The sequence below is a fragment of the Pleurodeles waltl genome, chromosome 6 (assembly GCF_031143425.1).
Source record: "Pleurodeles waltl isolate 20211129_DDA chromosome 6, aPleWal1.hap1.20221129, whole genome shotgun sequence".
NCBI lineage: Eukaryota > Metazoa > Chordata > Amphibia > Caudata > Salamandridae > Pleurodeles > Pleurodeles waltl.
In genome coordinates this window covers 1,211,355,021-1,211,370,625 of record NC_090445.1, presented here as the reverse complement: position 1 = coordinate 1,211,370,625, position 15,605 = coordinate 1,211,355,021, and the positions used below count along the sequence as shown (strand labels likewise).

The window sequence follows — 15,605 nt, the reverse complement described above, 5'->3', positions numbered from 1 at the left end:
TAGGTTTCTCTCGTTGAAGTTGTCAACGTTTCTAAGCGGGATGCCCTTTTATCTGTGCCTGATGAGTACTCAGAAAGGCTGATGACAGCCAGGTGCTGAAAGCTCATGCTTCATTGTGAATTTGTGTTGGTTTCTTCTGCTTGTAGCCAACACTATTGCCACTGCTGTGAGATCCATCCCCTAGCTCATAGGCTGAGTCTGAGCAACAGGTCGAAAGTGATATTTAATAGAGAAACAAATCAGTTCTGAAACCTCAGTAGCAGATCCACATCCCCTACCTGAAAAATGAGTTTTAAAGCTGAACTGTGAAATGATCAAGCAGTAGGTCACAAGAATGGCGGTAACAAAATGTCTCTGTTTACTCTGTGTCTTATTTCTCACAGTATTTGTATTGAAGTCAATGAATAAATATCTCAGTTATTTTGTTTCTTCTGTGTCTTTGAAGCCTATTTGTCATTCTCTGATTTAATGGGAAAATTAATTCATATTCCAATTACATTTAGTTCAATTAATTATAGTCCCAGTCCTTTGCTTGTGGCTTCTTCACAGAATGCTTCCTCTGATGGCCCCACAAAGTACGGGCCGTCGTAGGAAGAAATTTGCCCCAACTATCCTATTGAGAGTAAAACCTGACTTTTAGGGACAGGAAATAAAATAATGACCTTGTCACTATGGAAGAAAACTACCAGTTTGTGGGATCATTTGTTTTTGTTTTTTAAAAACAAACTACTGCTTTGAGAGTTTCTTTTTCAAAAACAAACTTTTTTTAAAAAAAGTTTTAGTCGGCCATCATATCTGACTGTACTGTCCTTCAAATGTTTCATGCACAGACAGGAACCACTATGGGTTCCTGTTAATGTAGAGAGCTGTCCACAGGGCAGAGGCTAACTCTACATTTGGTGGTAGAGGTCTCTCAGGATGTTGGAGGTAATGTGCTCTGCCATCCTGATGAAGTTAACTCCATCCTCTAAACTCTAAATCAGGCCCATAGTTTGTCTTACTTCTGGAATGAAGCCTCTCAATTATACTGTGTTGGTCATTTCAAAAGGGCCCCTATGCAATAGTTTCTATTTTGATAGAAATCATCCTTAATTTTAGATGGTGCTATGTTACTGGGATACAACATTGCCCTTTTCTAGTTTTTACAAATCATTTTCAGTTGTTTTAGACCGATTTGTTTAATTGAACTGACCCAGAGCCAATATTTCCAAAACGCCGTGATTAGCTGCAGAAAAAGAGGTGTTCTCAAAATATGGGGCCTTCTGGTAATCATATGTGTGGTGCAGGTACATTCCCATGGCTTTGAGTAAGAGTGAGTATATAGCTTTAGAAGAATAAACAGCTTTAACTAGCCTTGCAAAGGTTCTAATCATCTGTAGTCCCAACTGCAGGTAAATGTAAAGGAGTAGGAGCATTTGAGGAGCACGAGAAAGCTCCAAAATGGGCCTCCCATTTTGCTATGTGTTTGGCCCATGGTGTAAAGGAGTGTCATTCTTAATAGGAGGGTTCATGAAAGGGCTTCCTCTTTCTTCCCTTTCTACTTCAGAAAGGATTTTATTGATAGTTTGTGACTGCAATTGCTATTGCATGTCATAGATTAGCTAACAACCTTGAGTTGGAGTGGTAACTAATTTGCAAATAGGAAGGCATCAGTCACCTTAGGGAAGGAAATTGGCATTTATGGAGAGGTTTTCTAAAAACTGCTGGCCAAACAGTGCAGAATCTCTACTATTTAGACAGCAGCTTGGTAAATGTGAGGATTTTTGGCTATTTACATGGCTGCCAGCCCAACAATGCAGAACCTCAACTATTCAGCCAGCACATAAGAAAATATTTAAGTTGTCCTGCTGTAAGGAAATGCCTCTTTTTGCATGTTCATCCCCACATTTCTGGACTGATGCTGCTGTTTTTTCAATTCTGAAAGTGCACTGAGTCCTGCTAACCAGACCTTGGTGCCAATGTTCTGGACATACAAAGTATATGTTGAATTGGATTCACCCAACTGTCAACCTTCGTGTGACAAGGTACAAAATGGCTCCCATGGGACCACCTGCAGACTGAATGGATGGTGTGTTCACATTCAAACCAATGGCAAAGCCACCCTGGTCCTTAACATTATATATGGATACTCTATAGAAGGCCTATGCATGGAGCCCTATGGCAGGGAGCTGTATGTTGTTAATTGAGATGTAGGTACTTCGATATGTCTTGACAGCAGCGCTTCCAAATTGTTGTTTTGCTGTGGGTAAAGTTGGTAGCCCCATTGGTTAACATAGGGTTACTGGGTGGAATCCCCACCTGGCTAACTTTTGAATGGGACAACCAAACTGGGTCACTTGAGGTATCAAATTCATTGTGACATTAAATGCAATCTGATGGTCAGATCGAAATTAATGCCACTATTAAAAGTTGGCCATTTTTACAAAAGGGATCACTCTGTGCTCTGCTCTCCCAGCAGACTCACAAAGGCACACACACAGACAGCTTTCTGGCTGCTTGGGGAGATGTGTGAATGACTCCCAGGCCAGGCCAAAGGCAGTGCCGCAGCAGTGAGGTGTCACCTCCTCTGCCAGGATAACCACTACAGGATGAGCCCAGCGGTGTGATTCAAAGGGGAAGCCTACTTTAATGGGCTGCCTGGCCCAACACCCCTGAGCAGGATGCTTTTAGTCCTTGTATACAGTGTGGAGGCAGGGCCAGGGAAGGAGAAATCTCACCCAAACCGGTTTTACTGTGGGTATGTTGTTCCCAGGTAGTCACACCTCTAGGGTGGGCTGTCTTGCTCCTTAAGACCGAGGAAGGGTCATGCCATCTCAAAGGGGGCAAGAATGTGGCATTATGGGATAGCCAGATGCCACACAACACAGGATCTGTGTGATTAGATGGGAGGGGACCCAATAGCCCATTGGCTAGTGACTGCACAGTCCCCTCAGGGCATTTTCCTGGGATAAATACTGGCATGCTGACCTGCAGTACTCACTGGTTTCAGAAAGAGGATGAGAAAAACGCCACTCTGCACCCAATGGAAGCGCACAGAGAGGCTGCAACGCAGGAGCGACTGTACCTGATGCACTTTGGACTAGTAGAGTTTGGACCCTGTTTGGGGTGCCTAGCTCAGGGAAAACACTGGTCCCCAGCCCCAGACCGAAGCAGAGACTCCATGGGTCAGTTGGCTGGCCCCCAGAACAGCAATGGGGACATAAAAGCTGCAGTAGTGCAAGTTGCATCCCTATTAGCCACTGCAGAAGTCTTGCCACTAGCAGATGCCAGGCACCCATAAGGAGAATTCGCAGATAGCCAAAAGGTGCACCTGTGTCTGCAGGAGTCATGAGTGTTGATTGTGACCAGATTTGTCACTTGAGAGGGACACTAGCCTCCACAAAAGATTTGCACCCTGACTGCTGTGTTGCAAAAGTGGAAGGTCTGCATTGGTAGCCCTTGGAACCCTTTAAAGAGGATCTGAACTCCATGGCCAGCACAGCATCCCTATCGACCGCACAGCATCTGGAGCATCCTTGAGCATCTTTGAGTCTGCACCACTCAACATGAGGACCACTCTATTATTGTCTATGGCGGTCATCCTGTGAAAGTTCGATCTTGCTCTAAACATGCTCTGGTGGCCAGATAACTGTCCAAGGCCCCCTGAACCTCTCTCCTGTTTGCTTTGTCACCCAACTTGTTATGCGGTTCCTATTTTGGTAATAGGACTGCGTGTTTAGGATGGCAGCACCACTGAGTGTGGGAGACTGAGTACTCCCCATACTGCTTGGCAGCTGTCGGCCTAACTCTGGGCTAGCTCACAGTGCCTCACCCTGACCACCAAACCTGTCAGGGCAAAAGGTGATTACAGCAACCTCAACATGACACTCTGACTCCTCAGGGAAGTCATGGAAACAGATCACACCTCTTTTGCTCTGTTACTTAGGCATGCCAAGGTGAAACACAAAATGCAAAATGGATTTCAATACATTTATTGAGGTAATCACGTGTGTGCTGCAATAATTAGGCAGATACAACATAGCACAGTAATCAACATGAAAGCAAAAGAAGATAAACAACCCCACCATACTGCGTGTTTCTAGAGAGCCTACCTGTTCCTACCAAACCCTATGTCTAAATCTGAGAGCACAGTGATTGTAATGCTCTGCCTGGCCTGAACTAAATGAATCGCCCCCAACCCCATACCTTCCTGTGTTGCAAATGGCAATGTCCTCAGAGGGCTGAGATATCAGTGCCAGCAAAGCTGCCTATCGAAAAGAAAGAGTCCTAGGATGGTCATGACCGGAATGCCCTTTACCACATTGGGTCTGAGTATAGTATATATATTGACCCCTACCTTGTTTGGGCAGCAGCTCTGAGGCAAAGCTGTCTCTCTGAGATAGAACTGACTCATGGGCTGGCAAATACAAGTTAAAATATCTTGTCCTGTACATCCCAGCCTTCGACAAGGAGTACAGTTTATATGTAGTACAGGTCTGATTGCACGTACAGCTTGAACTCCGTCTTCCCAGAAACAACAACTGATAAAAACAGTTGCTAAAATCAGGCTTGCTAAAATATGAATAAAAATGTGTATAAATGTAAAATAAGGATAAGCTGTGAAACTAAGCTAGGATAGGGGTCCCAACACAGGAACAAAAGGGCCTTGTGACAAACGTAGGCCAGAGTTGCTAAACTAACTTTTCAAATTTTTTTAAAATTTCCAACCTTTTTGCTGACCACGGCTTGTTTGCGGATGATGCTAACGTTGTTTATTATTTAAAAAATCAATATCTCCGGACCCCTCTAATGCATTTTGATGGACAAGGTATCTAAAGATTCATAAAAATCTGATCTATTGTTGTAATCTGGGGTCCTATTTCTTTCATGTTGGCGGCTTTCGTATTCTGTTGTTTGGCATTGATTAATGCTTTACATATTATTCTTTTGCTAAGCTTTACTGCTCGCAGCCATGCATCCCAGGCTTAAGTTTAAGGTTGAGTATACGTACCTGACTGGACCCAGGACATTTTTTGTGAGTATTCTGCCCGGTAAAAAGTGTAGAGTATTTAGCCAGTAGCTGGGTAAATAATGATGTTTCTTTCTGGTGTTTGGCCAAACAGTGAAGAATCTGTACTATTTAACCGGCAGACTTGTAAACAGTGACACTTTTCTGCTATTTGCCTGGCCGTCAGCCAAACATTGCAGAATCTCTATTATTTAGCCAATGTCCGGAAGTAAATTGTGAAGTCTCACTGTTATTTTCAAGGCTGCTGAGCAAAGAGTAAATAATTCACACTATTTACCCCGCGGCAGAGTAAATAGCAGAAAAAAATCACTATTTACCCCGCAACCAGGTAAATAGATACTACCATTTTCATTTGGTACTTTGGTTCTAGGCAAATTCAATTCAGGCTACCTGGGATAACTTTAATTTGATCTGGCTTTGCTTGGACTGACAAGGGTATTCACGCTGCTCTGTAATGCACACTTGTTAAGATAAGGGATTTGTGCTGTTCAACACAAATCTGGTTCAACTCTATGATCATGTCATGAAGCACTTCAGAGCACACAGTCTATACATGTAAATGTGTTTATAAGAGTGCATGGAACATTGGTTTGAGTAAGGTAAGTAAGCTCACGGATTAGTGATTTTTTAAGAGCTGGATAAAGTATTTCAAGGATGATAGCAAACTTGGCAAAAGGCATAGTAAGTTTAGAATTTAATTTCATTGGCACCATTTATTTAAAATAGCTTTGAGAACAGGGTTTCAAATACAACAATTGAATTGCTCACCAATTGCACTTATCTTTGGATGACTGAGATTGGATCCCTCCTACAAAATGTATAACTGAACAATACTCCTGTGGACGGATATAAACTGTGTAAGTCATTTCATACAAATAATGACAGAAAGGTTTGACTCTAGGAACTGTGTGTATCGACCTGAGCTCTGTCTAGCCAATCCTAAATAAGGGACTTGGTATTCTAGGGGGAAAAGCATTAGCAGTCAAGTGGTGTATTTCAGGTGCAGAGAGCACAGTTTGCTATTTACTCTCATTGTTGCATGTTGCATGTGCAGAGGAGCCATGATGTTCCTCCACTTCCTTAAGACTATGCGTTATCAACGCAAGCCACTTAGGCTATACTATGGCATGGTTTGAACCTTATACTGTAGTAATAAATTAGTGGAAGTTTATTAGTACCTGTGCTACAAATAACGTTTTGGTACTTATTTATTATCACATCAATTATCACATCAATTATTAACATCATCAATGTACAAAACAAATCAGCTAAAAGTGAAAGTATACAGAGTATAGTACCTTGATCCAAGCAAAAAAGAGGTTAACAGCATTCATATTGTTATACTGTGTCTGCCAAAAAGCCAGGAATTCAAAGTCAGCATAGGTGTTGGGTTGTTTCAATAGCTTTCCCATGAGCTGGTTTACTTCAATAGTCCGGAAAATATGGAACGCAATGGCTGTAAGTGAAAGCTACAAGTAAAATGGGAGAAATATATGTAATTATTAGTGTGACTTTAACTTTCAAGGTTTGCATCAGTTTGTTGATGGATAACAATTCTTAATGTAAAAAAATATCTGGTTCATCAGTTTGTCTCCCACATACCACGAACACAAAAAGTTTGCAGATTGGCACAAAGGTTTGATATAGAGTTTAGTTGATAAGGTACACCATCACAAATAGTTGTGGCAACTCTGGGGAAGGCACATAGATCATCTTACGTCCGTGGGTCATCTCTTATTTTGGCGGACGGATACCATTGGAGTGGTGGAGGAGAAGTCCATCACCACCCGGATAAACAGCAAACCGCCTACCAGGCTCTAAATAGGCCCTAAGTCATTACCTAGGGACTTATTTAGAGTTTTTGGATGAAATACTCTGTTACATTCATGGCGGATGTCCTATTCACCATATTACAAGTACAGATTTGACAGAGTTTCTCATCCACCAAACTATAAACAAGGCCCTTATTTTATGTGATGATATAAATGACTTGCAAAGATAATGACAGTCTGACTTCTCCTACTATGCTGACAAACACCCCACATTTGAGTGGAACAGAGACTGTGCAATCTCAATTGGTTCAGCCTTAAGGTCAGTGGTACCTAAAACAGGTGAAGATGAGGATTGGTGAAAACTGCACTGCATTTTTGAACACTTTTCATATTGCATTAAACTTATATTATTATAAGTGAGATGAGTCAGTGTACAACAAATATAAATCACAGGAATTAGCCAATGAGTGTTTAGCAATAAAACGAGAAAAACAAATTCTGACAAGAATGCAGGGAAAATTGGAATGCCTTGACATGTGCTGATTTGAATCCATGATTTACACATTATTATACAGATTATTCTGGCACAAATAAGAACACCAGAACCTTTCCATGTTATTTATTTGACTCATTGTCATAATCATTTTGTGACAATAAACAAGTTTTTATTGTTACCTTCCTTACTCACTATGTGTCACCGGTAGAAAGCTTAAAGTGGTTGTCTAATGAGCAGTGGATGTAGCTTATCTTTTTCTCCATTCCAGATGCCCAGGGGCAATGGCTTATGTTGGAGAGGAAATTAAATTTGAAGAAATTATGCTACAACAGATATCGGTAGAAAACAATATTAAATCATTTGTGCTGAAAGAGAAGTGTAGGCCTAAACTTTGTGCTGATGCCAGAGAGGTGAAGAGTTCACTTGAGTTCACTTGAAAATAGAATGCATGATCAGCAGTGTCTTAGTTAAAGGAAAACCTGTGCTTGTAAGCCTTAAGGAATTTATGGTTTTAAACACATAGGCGCGTATTCTGTTGTCTCAGTAAATTAAAAACATGATTGAAGAACGGGAGCAGGAGGTTGACTTAGCCTAGGATATTCAAAAACTGATAAGAGATCTTGGGAGCAGAGTAATAAAGCACACACACAAATAGCATGCATTTAAGAGTGGTGAATGGTTAGCTTGTTAAGCATTGTTAGGACTGCAATAAAGACTGTGTAAGAAATAGGTTAAAGGTTATGGGACACTGGTGATGTGATTTTGCAACAAGTGTGTAATTGCTAAAACTATTGATTAACCCGTTTGTAATACATATTGTTCATATTGCTATATAAGTGGCTACATGTGAAGCAGAAAATTGAGATCAGCTGTTTACCTGTATGGATCTAGCTACTCTCCCTGCCGCCACAGTAAAAGCTGTGTTTTGCTTGCCAAGAGAAGTCTTGTCTTTTTTATCTTAATTTTCCCTGCAACATTTGGAGAGCTCATCCTGGAGTCCTTTTTTTGCCCTCTGCCGACTGTTGTCACCAGAATACACCCTACCCTCTGCACAGATCCTTGTGCATCTCTGATGAGGTAAGCAGACACCTTGTTCTATCTAAAGCTCTTCTTATTCACAGGGGCGAGTATGATGCAGTGATTGTTGTCTTTTAAGGTGAGGACAGATGGAGACTTTGTTCTATGTTTTATATACATTGTATAACTTGTCTCTCAGGCAACACATGTAATATAGATATAAAGATATTGCATGTAAGATTGTGTACGTGTTGGACAATATTAGGTTAAGGTGCTGCACAGTTGGTAAAGTATTTTTCCCAATGTAACAGTTGAATGTGGTCAATGTGGGTGATTAGAAGTTGGGGGTCCCAATATGTGTTCCAATATTTTGGCATAGATGGACGTCTGAAAAGCCCATGCCATTAAATTTTATCTCCAAATACAGCCTGAACACTCCAATTACCATCCTGGACCTAATGTCCCGAAGACCCATGGTTTTAGGGTTGTCCTCGCTTGAAGCACAGTATTTACAGTTGAGTTAAAACAATTGTGATTCATATTTAGAAGTAGATGAAATGTTCATATTTTTTAAATGCTGATGAGTGTGTTTGTATGTGTGCAAACAGAAATATGGCCACAGAGTGGTTTTGTTAGTATTGTATTATTATAATGCATATAATGTCTAACATTTGACTAAAGACAAGTTGATGGATTTTTTGTAACGACTAGTGTAAACATGTTAAAAGGAGACATATTGAGTAGACAGATAAAAGTTGAACTGCAAAACGTGTTAGAAATACAGGGGATTATGGAGACTCCTATAGATTATAAGCAAAAGGCCTTTCCAGGTGACCAGAAATATTGTCAATCGATGTTTAAGGCTACTGAGAAGCATACGTCTACCTGGCCAAAGGAAGGGACATTTGATGAGAAAATATTAGAGCATATTGTGACATACCTTAAGAGCAAATAAGCAGGGGATAAACTGCAGAAGCGAGAAGCCACCCTAGCCTTATGGCGAGCTTCTTGTGAGAAGCCTAAGGAGTCTTAAAATGTTAATAGCCCTATTTCCCCGTCTGCTCCCCACCTCCCTATGATTCAATTGGCTACATTTCCCTAAAGTACCTGGTATTTATCCACTGACACAGCTATAGGAAACTGCAGTGGGATTTGAGAATCCTGAAATTGAGACCCCTTCACAAGCCCCAAAGGAATCCCCTAATGTTGCCCCACAGATGTGAAAGCCAAGACATTTGAGTACTCCCAGACAACAAGTTGGAATAAGTGATTCTCTGTTTTCAGGACAATTAGAAGCACAGTTTACAGTGAATTCAGATCAGCTTCTCACCAGCAGGGTAGAGGTGAAGAGCAGGGTTCAGGACACAGTGACAATCAATTGCATGTTTAATTAACAACATCGCACCTATTATAGAAGACGGATGTAACAGGAGGGGTAGTTAGTGAATGGATGTCTACTTCGCAACGCAGATATGCAGATGATGCCAGATGGAATTACTATGCCGACAGGGCTGTTTTAAAGCACATTGGTCAGTATCCCAAGAGAGATAAGGACTGAAGATAATCTACTACCTTGGCAGAAGGAGAAGGGGAATGTAATAGTTTTGCCAGAAAGTATTTAGGAATAATTATCACAAAGTTAGGATAGAAGGGATGTGAGAGAAACAAGGCGAGAAGGATATTATGATAGTCCTTAAGGGCAGGTTCAGAGAAAAGTTGGGAGGATGGCAAATAGAATAGAGTCAATACATAGGTATGTACATAATATAGGTGAAATACTTCAATCTCCAGAGACTAGCTGCTCCACTTACGATATCAGTACTCAAGAAAGGCCTCTTCTTGATCTTGACAATAAAAAAAGGAGCAATGGGATTGCCTAATTGCACTGATACTAGAAAAAGAGAGCAGGACATGTTCTCTAGAGCTAGGAAACCCGGAGCGACTAAGCTCCAGAAATTACGGTTTCAGGGAACGCATGGCCAGCCAGACCCCGGGATGGGATCTTGTGAAGCTATGGGAGGATTGATACTACATGATAATCCAATGCAACAGATCAGTGTTCAGTCTTCTCAGTATTTATCTCACCTCTAGTGAGATAGTTGCTGAAGGAGAAAATAGTTGATACAGTGTTGTCTCTTATGAGGATAATTTGGCATGATAGACTGAAGTCTTAGCCCCACAGATGAGTCAATGGCCATGAGAAGGGTCCTTTGATCCATGTGACATGGCAAATTCTGAGGACTGCATTCTTTATGGTGAGGGAGATCCACACTGGGATTATCCCTACATGCAGAACTGTTTGCGCGTGTGGAAAAAAATATGCCAGACAGCACAACCCCCAATATTCTGTTACTCCCATATATCAGATGCCACTGATACGTAAGGGACCTGGGGCACTTCATTATGAGGCACATGTATGTACCATTTTTCCTACTGCAAATGGCCCAATTTGCAAAATCAGACTGTTTGCAAGAGGAAAAAAACATTTAGGTACGTACAGCCCCTATTTTGCGATTTGGTAATCTATTTACCAAATCGCAAAATAGGTTTTCGAGTCGCAATTAGGAAGGGGGTCCCTTCCTAATTGCAAGTTACAGCACGATGTAGCATTGTTTTGTGACCGTGAATGCGGTCACAAAACAATCGCAGCTAGCACCAGTTTCAAACTGGTGCTAACCCATTCGCAAATGAATGGCAGCGAAAATATTTTTTCAGAAAAGAAAACCTTTAATTTTTGTTTTTGAAACACATCTCGTTTTCCTTTAGGAAAACGGGCTGCATTTAAAAAACAAACAAAAAAAAAACACTTCTTCATTTAAAAGCAGTCACAGACATGGTGGCACCATCCCTGTGCGGGTGGCCATTCCCAATAGAGTTGCAAATTGCGACCTACCTCATGAATGTTCATGAGGTAGGTCATTAGCGACCCCATTCCGAATCGCAAACAGTGTAAAGTACACTGTTGTACATAAGGTTTTGTGGCTCGCAATTTGCGACTCGCAAACGAGTTGCAAATTGCGAGTCGCAAAACTCAGTATCGTACATCTGGCCCTATGTTCCTTATCCACAAATGCCACAGAGTGATCAGGGAAGTGGATTAGGTTTTTTGAAAAGCAATCTGCAAGTATCACCCTGGCTGTAGGTGACATAAAAAGTTTACTTATCTCTCTTATAGGAGATGAGACAGATACCGTTTTTCAGAAGGTTGGAGTGAGAAATGTTACCCTCACTGAGACTTGGTATGATGGTTCCCAATTCAATTTAGTCTGGACAATAGTTAGGGATCAGTTGAGGAAAATGTATCCTGACAGACCAGATATTGGGTCCCTCATGGCTCAATCAATGCAACCAAATGAGGATCCCACTCAGTTCCTCGGTAGGATAAAAGAAAAGTGGACTCAAGAAGTAGGTCACGGTTGGAAAGTAACGGGGGAAATGCTGTGTTGTTCTACAATGTAGTGAAAAGGGATTTACCCTCTGATGTACAAGACAACTTTGATAACATAGTGGCATTGGAAGCCACAACCTGGACAGGGATCCGGGCACATATCCGTTTCTGTAAAAAGAAGCAGGAGAAAGAGAGAACCAAGCAGGAGTTGACAGAGATAGCAGCAGCCAAGTTAGTGCAGCAAAAGTAGGCAAAGAAACGAGCAGTGGAAGAAGCTGTATTAGCAGCTAGCACTCAGATGACTGTGAAGTCTATGGGATTGGTCCCAGGGACCACCCAACAACAGTTCCCACAACAGCCGAATAATGTAAGGGCACAGGGAAGCAGCAGTGGAGGACAAGGAGAAATAGGAAAAGGCAGGATAGGTCCCCAAAGGATGGATCAAACATGACATTACTGTCACACATGTGGACATTTCATTAGAAATTGCAGGACTAAGTGATGTGATGAACAAAACTGAAGGACAGGTGTTTCCAATCAGCCAGGAAACACAGTAGTGCAGCCATAGTAATACCCACAAATAATATATGTACCTCAGATGCCACCACAAAATGTGCAGCAACCAGCAATGCCTCAAGTGCAACAAATGTCACCACAGCAAAATTACCAAGCATCCCCAATGGCACCTCCACCTCAAAGTGGACAGGGACGTGTGATTGTGAGAGGAGGAAATTCTTTCCAGATTAATTATGTGGGAGGATACACATAATGAAGGTGTCCACAGAGTATTTATTTGCACGCAGTATTTTCAGTGACGCATAGGACAGATGAGGAACCCACTCTGACGGTAACTGTCAATGAGATGAGGTAAGCATTCACCCGATCTTGTATTAGAGAGGGAGACCTTCCAATTTCTAATAGATCAGTGGACACATAAGGATTCTTTGGGGCAGTAATGAGGGTTCCATTTACTAAACCAGTGGAGATGGAAATAGGAGGGAGGTACATTGATGGCTATTACTGTTCCCTCCAGCTGTCCCAGCTAATTTATTGGGGAAAGATTTTATGGCCAATTTAAATATGATTATTTATTTTGAACCTGATGGAACTATGATCTGTTCCACTCCTGGAGTTCCACCCTCTGGAATCATGGCTGTAATAGTAGATTCTTCTACTAGAGATAAAATCAGATCTGAATCCGCTAATATAGAAGAATTCATCACAGCAGTGTCTACAATAATAGCAGAAACACCAGAGTTATTGGGAAGAGAAGTCCAGTTACCTAAAGAGTTTCTTTTCTGGCAACATGGACAAGATTCTTGGATATCGGACAATGAGTTGTTATTATAAATGAAGGCCTTACTGGTAGCACCAACCTATGGCGCTCAAATAGCCAGTGATCATAACTATGTCTTGTGGGCATGTGTTGTATTCATTGAACCAGGTAAAATGGTTAGAGAAATATTGGCTGACCAACGGTTTGATGATGTTTCTAAGAAAACAACTGTAGCCTTCCATGACATCATACCATTGAGAACAGTATTGGAAGTAAGGGTGCCTCCACCAAGTTGAGCTTTTGATTCTGCCAGGGATGTAGATCTTTCCCAAGTACCAGACACATTGTGGAAAAAGGGTCCCCATGATGTAGGTCTTACTTTGACTTCCACTCTATTTAGAAATCCACTGAAAGAAGGTGCTAAATTACCTAGGGCGAGACTGTATCCTCTTTCTAAAGAAGCAGACGAGGGGATCCCCCTACTATACAGGCATTGATAGAGCAAAAAGTAATTTACCCTGGAGTGTCTCCTAACAATACTCCTATTTATCCAGTTAAGAAATCGAAGGGTAATACAAGGTGTATGGTCCAAGACCTGCGCCTCTTGAATGATGTAGTAGTACCAGAATTACCAACTCTTCCTGGCCCTTCCATCATTTTGATAAACATTCCTCAGGGTGCTAAATATTTCTAAGTTGTAGATCTCAAAAATGCTTTTTTAGCATCCCTCTTCAGCCACACAACCATTATTTGACAGTGTTTTACTATTGTGGGGCTCAGTATTTGTATTCTCATTTACCTCAAGGGTATTGTGAGTCCCCTAGCATTTTTAACAGATTGGTGAAAAATGATCTGTCAAGCTTCCAGTGTGACAGTACCTTGTTGCAGTTGTTGATAACATATTAGTTTGCAGTCCTACAAACAGCAGTGTATAAAAGATACCATATCTCTTTTGATTACTCTTGCACAGAGCAGATACAAGGTAGAAAGTTCAGTATTGCCAGGAAGAGGTCCATTACTTAGGACAATTACTCTCAGCTTCTGCTCTGCAAGTAAGTCCTAAAAGGGCATCATCTATACGTCAAGTCACTGAGCCAGAAACTGTTAAGGGAATGCCGAAGTTTCTTGGTCTCTGTAACTATGTGAGACAATGGGTTTTTGACTAGAGCACTTTAATAGCACCTTTGCTGGCTTCTATTAAACAGGTGAAAGACAGAAACAATAAGATAACATGGACACCAGAAATGAAGGAGACTTTTTAGAAACTGCAGACCGAGATACCAAATGCCCCAGTTTTAGGGACTACTGATTACATGAAGGAATTTTATCTCTTTTGTCATTGTAATGGTCAAGTCTACTTAGAAATGTCCATCAGAATATAAACCCATTGCATATTTTAATGGACATTTGGTTTTACTGATAAGAGGACATTATCCCTGCGAGCAAGCTCTCGCCACTGCAGCTTTTGCAGTACAGAAGAGCCTTCTTTGCTCATGCTATTTAGACCCTGAGAACGATGCACATGATTGTACAACATATATCCCTAATGAATCTAGTCAAGCAACATAGGATCCTACTCCAGGTAGATTTGCCTATTTTGTTGATGGTTCCTCGACTATTGATCAGGATACAGCAGAGATACACTCAGGTGTAGCAGTAGTCAAAGCACAACAGCATGATTCTTCAGACACACTCCACAGAGTAGAGCAGTTAACACTTCCAGCACATTTTTCTGCACAAGAAGCAGAGCTGGTAGCCTTGATAGTGGCTCTTAAGCAAGGAGCAGGAAAAGTCATCACACTATATTCAGATTTGGCCTATGTAACTACCACTGTACATTCATTTTAGAATAATGTGATGGAGCAGGAGAGGTTTCCTCAAGTCAGACGGGAGTCCTGTTATGCACAGGAATCTTTTAGAGGCTTTAATAGAGACACTTGCGTTAGCACAGGCAGTGACATTTGTAAAGTGTGCAGCGCATACAAACGGACCAGTTTGTGTGTCACAAGGATAAGCACTAGCAGACTGGGCATCTAAAGATGCAGCTAGTCGCACACTCCGGACTGTGCAATCAGGTTCACAATATGTCCCTGTTTTGGCATATATTATATTAGTCAGAATGCAGTAAAATATCTGGGACCACAATGTTGCAAATTACACTTGGATAGATAGTACAGTATGTCCTCAGACAGTCATGAAGTTAACGTTTGTTACTTTTTGTTTCAGAGGAAACAGCACCGTGAATTTAGGCAGAATTATTAACTGCAGTGCCAGAATAGATAATGCCGACATGCAGAGGGCACCTCCAGCCTCATGGACTATTATTGGCAGTGTGGAGAACTACTGTACAATTAGTTACCACCGAACTGGAATGGCCTATGTACTATGGTCACCTTGCATGCCCCTGTTTTGGTAATTCCTGGAGTCAAGTTGTCAGTGCTTCATTAACATTCATAAGCTCTCCAATGACCTTGTTACCTCATCACCGAATGAGATGAACTGCAGAGTATTATGGCATTACCACTTGGAATGATGTCCCCTAAGAGTACCTGTTGTTTAATGATGCACGGTTGTTCTTTGGAAGTATAATGCCATTTGTTCAGGCAAAGACAACTGCTCAATGGCTACAGATAACTTGATGGGAACTT

At 41.4% G+C, this 15,605-nt stretch overlaps 1 protein-coding gene across 3 annotated transcripts in view; it reads right to left on the bottom strand.

Annotated features, from left to right (window-relative positions):
• The window catches only part of LOC138300760 (polycystin-2-like protein 1), a 2,286,574-nt gene that overhangs the window by 1,218,254 nt on the left and 1,052,715 nt on the right, over positions 1-15,605 (bottom strand). For all 3 annotated transcript variants that reach the window (XM_069240515.1, XM_069240516.1, XM_069240517.1), the window contains one exon: positions 6,307-6,477. In XM_069240515.1, the coding sequence (XP_069096616.1) occupies positions 6,307-6,477 (171 nt within the window). The remainder of the gene's footprint in view (positions 1-6,306; positions 6,478-15,605) is intronic.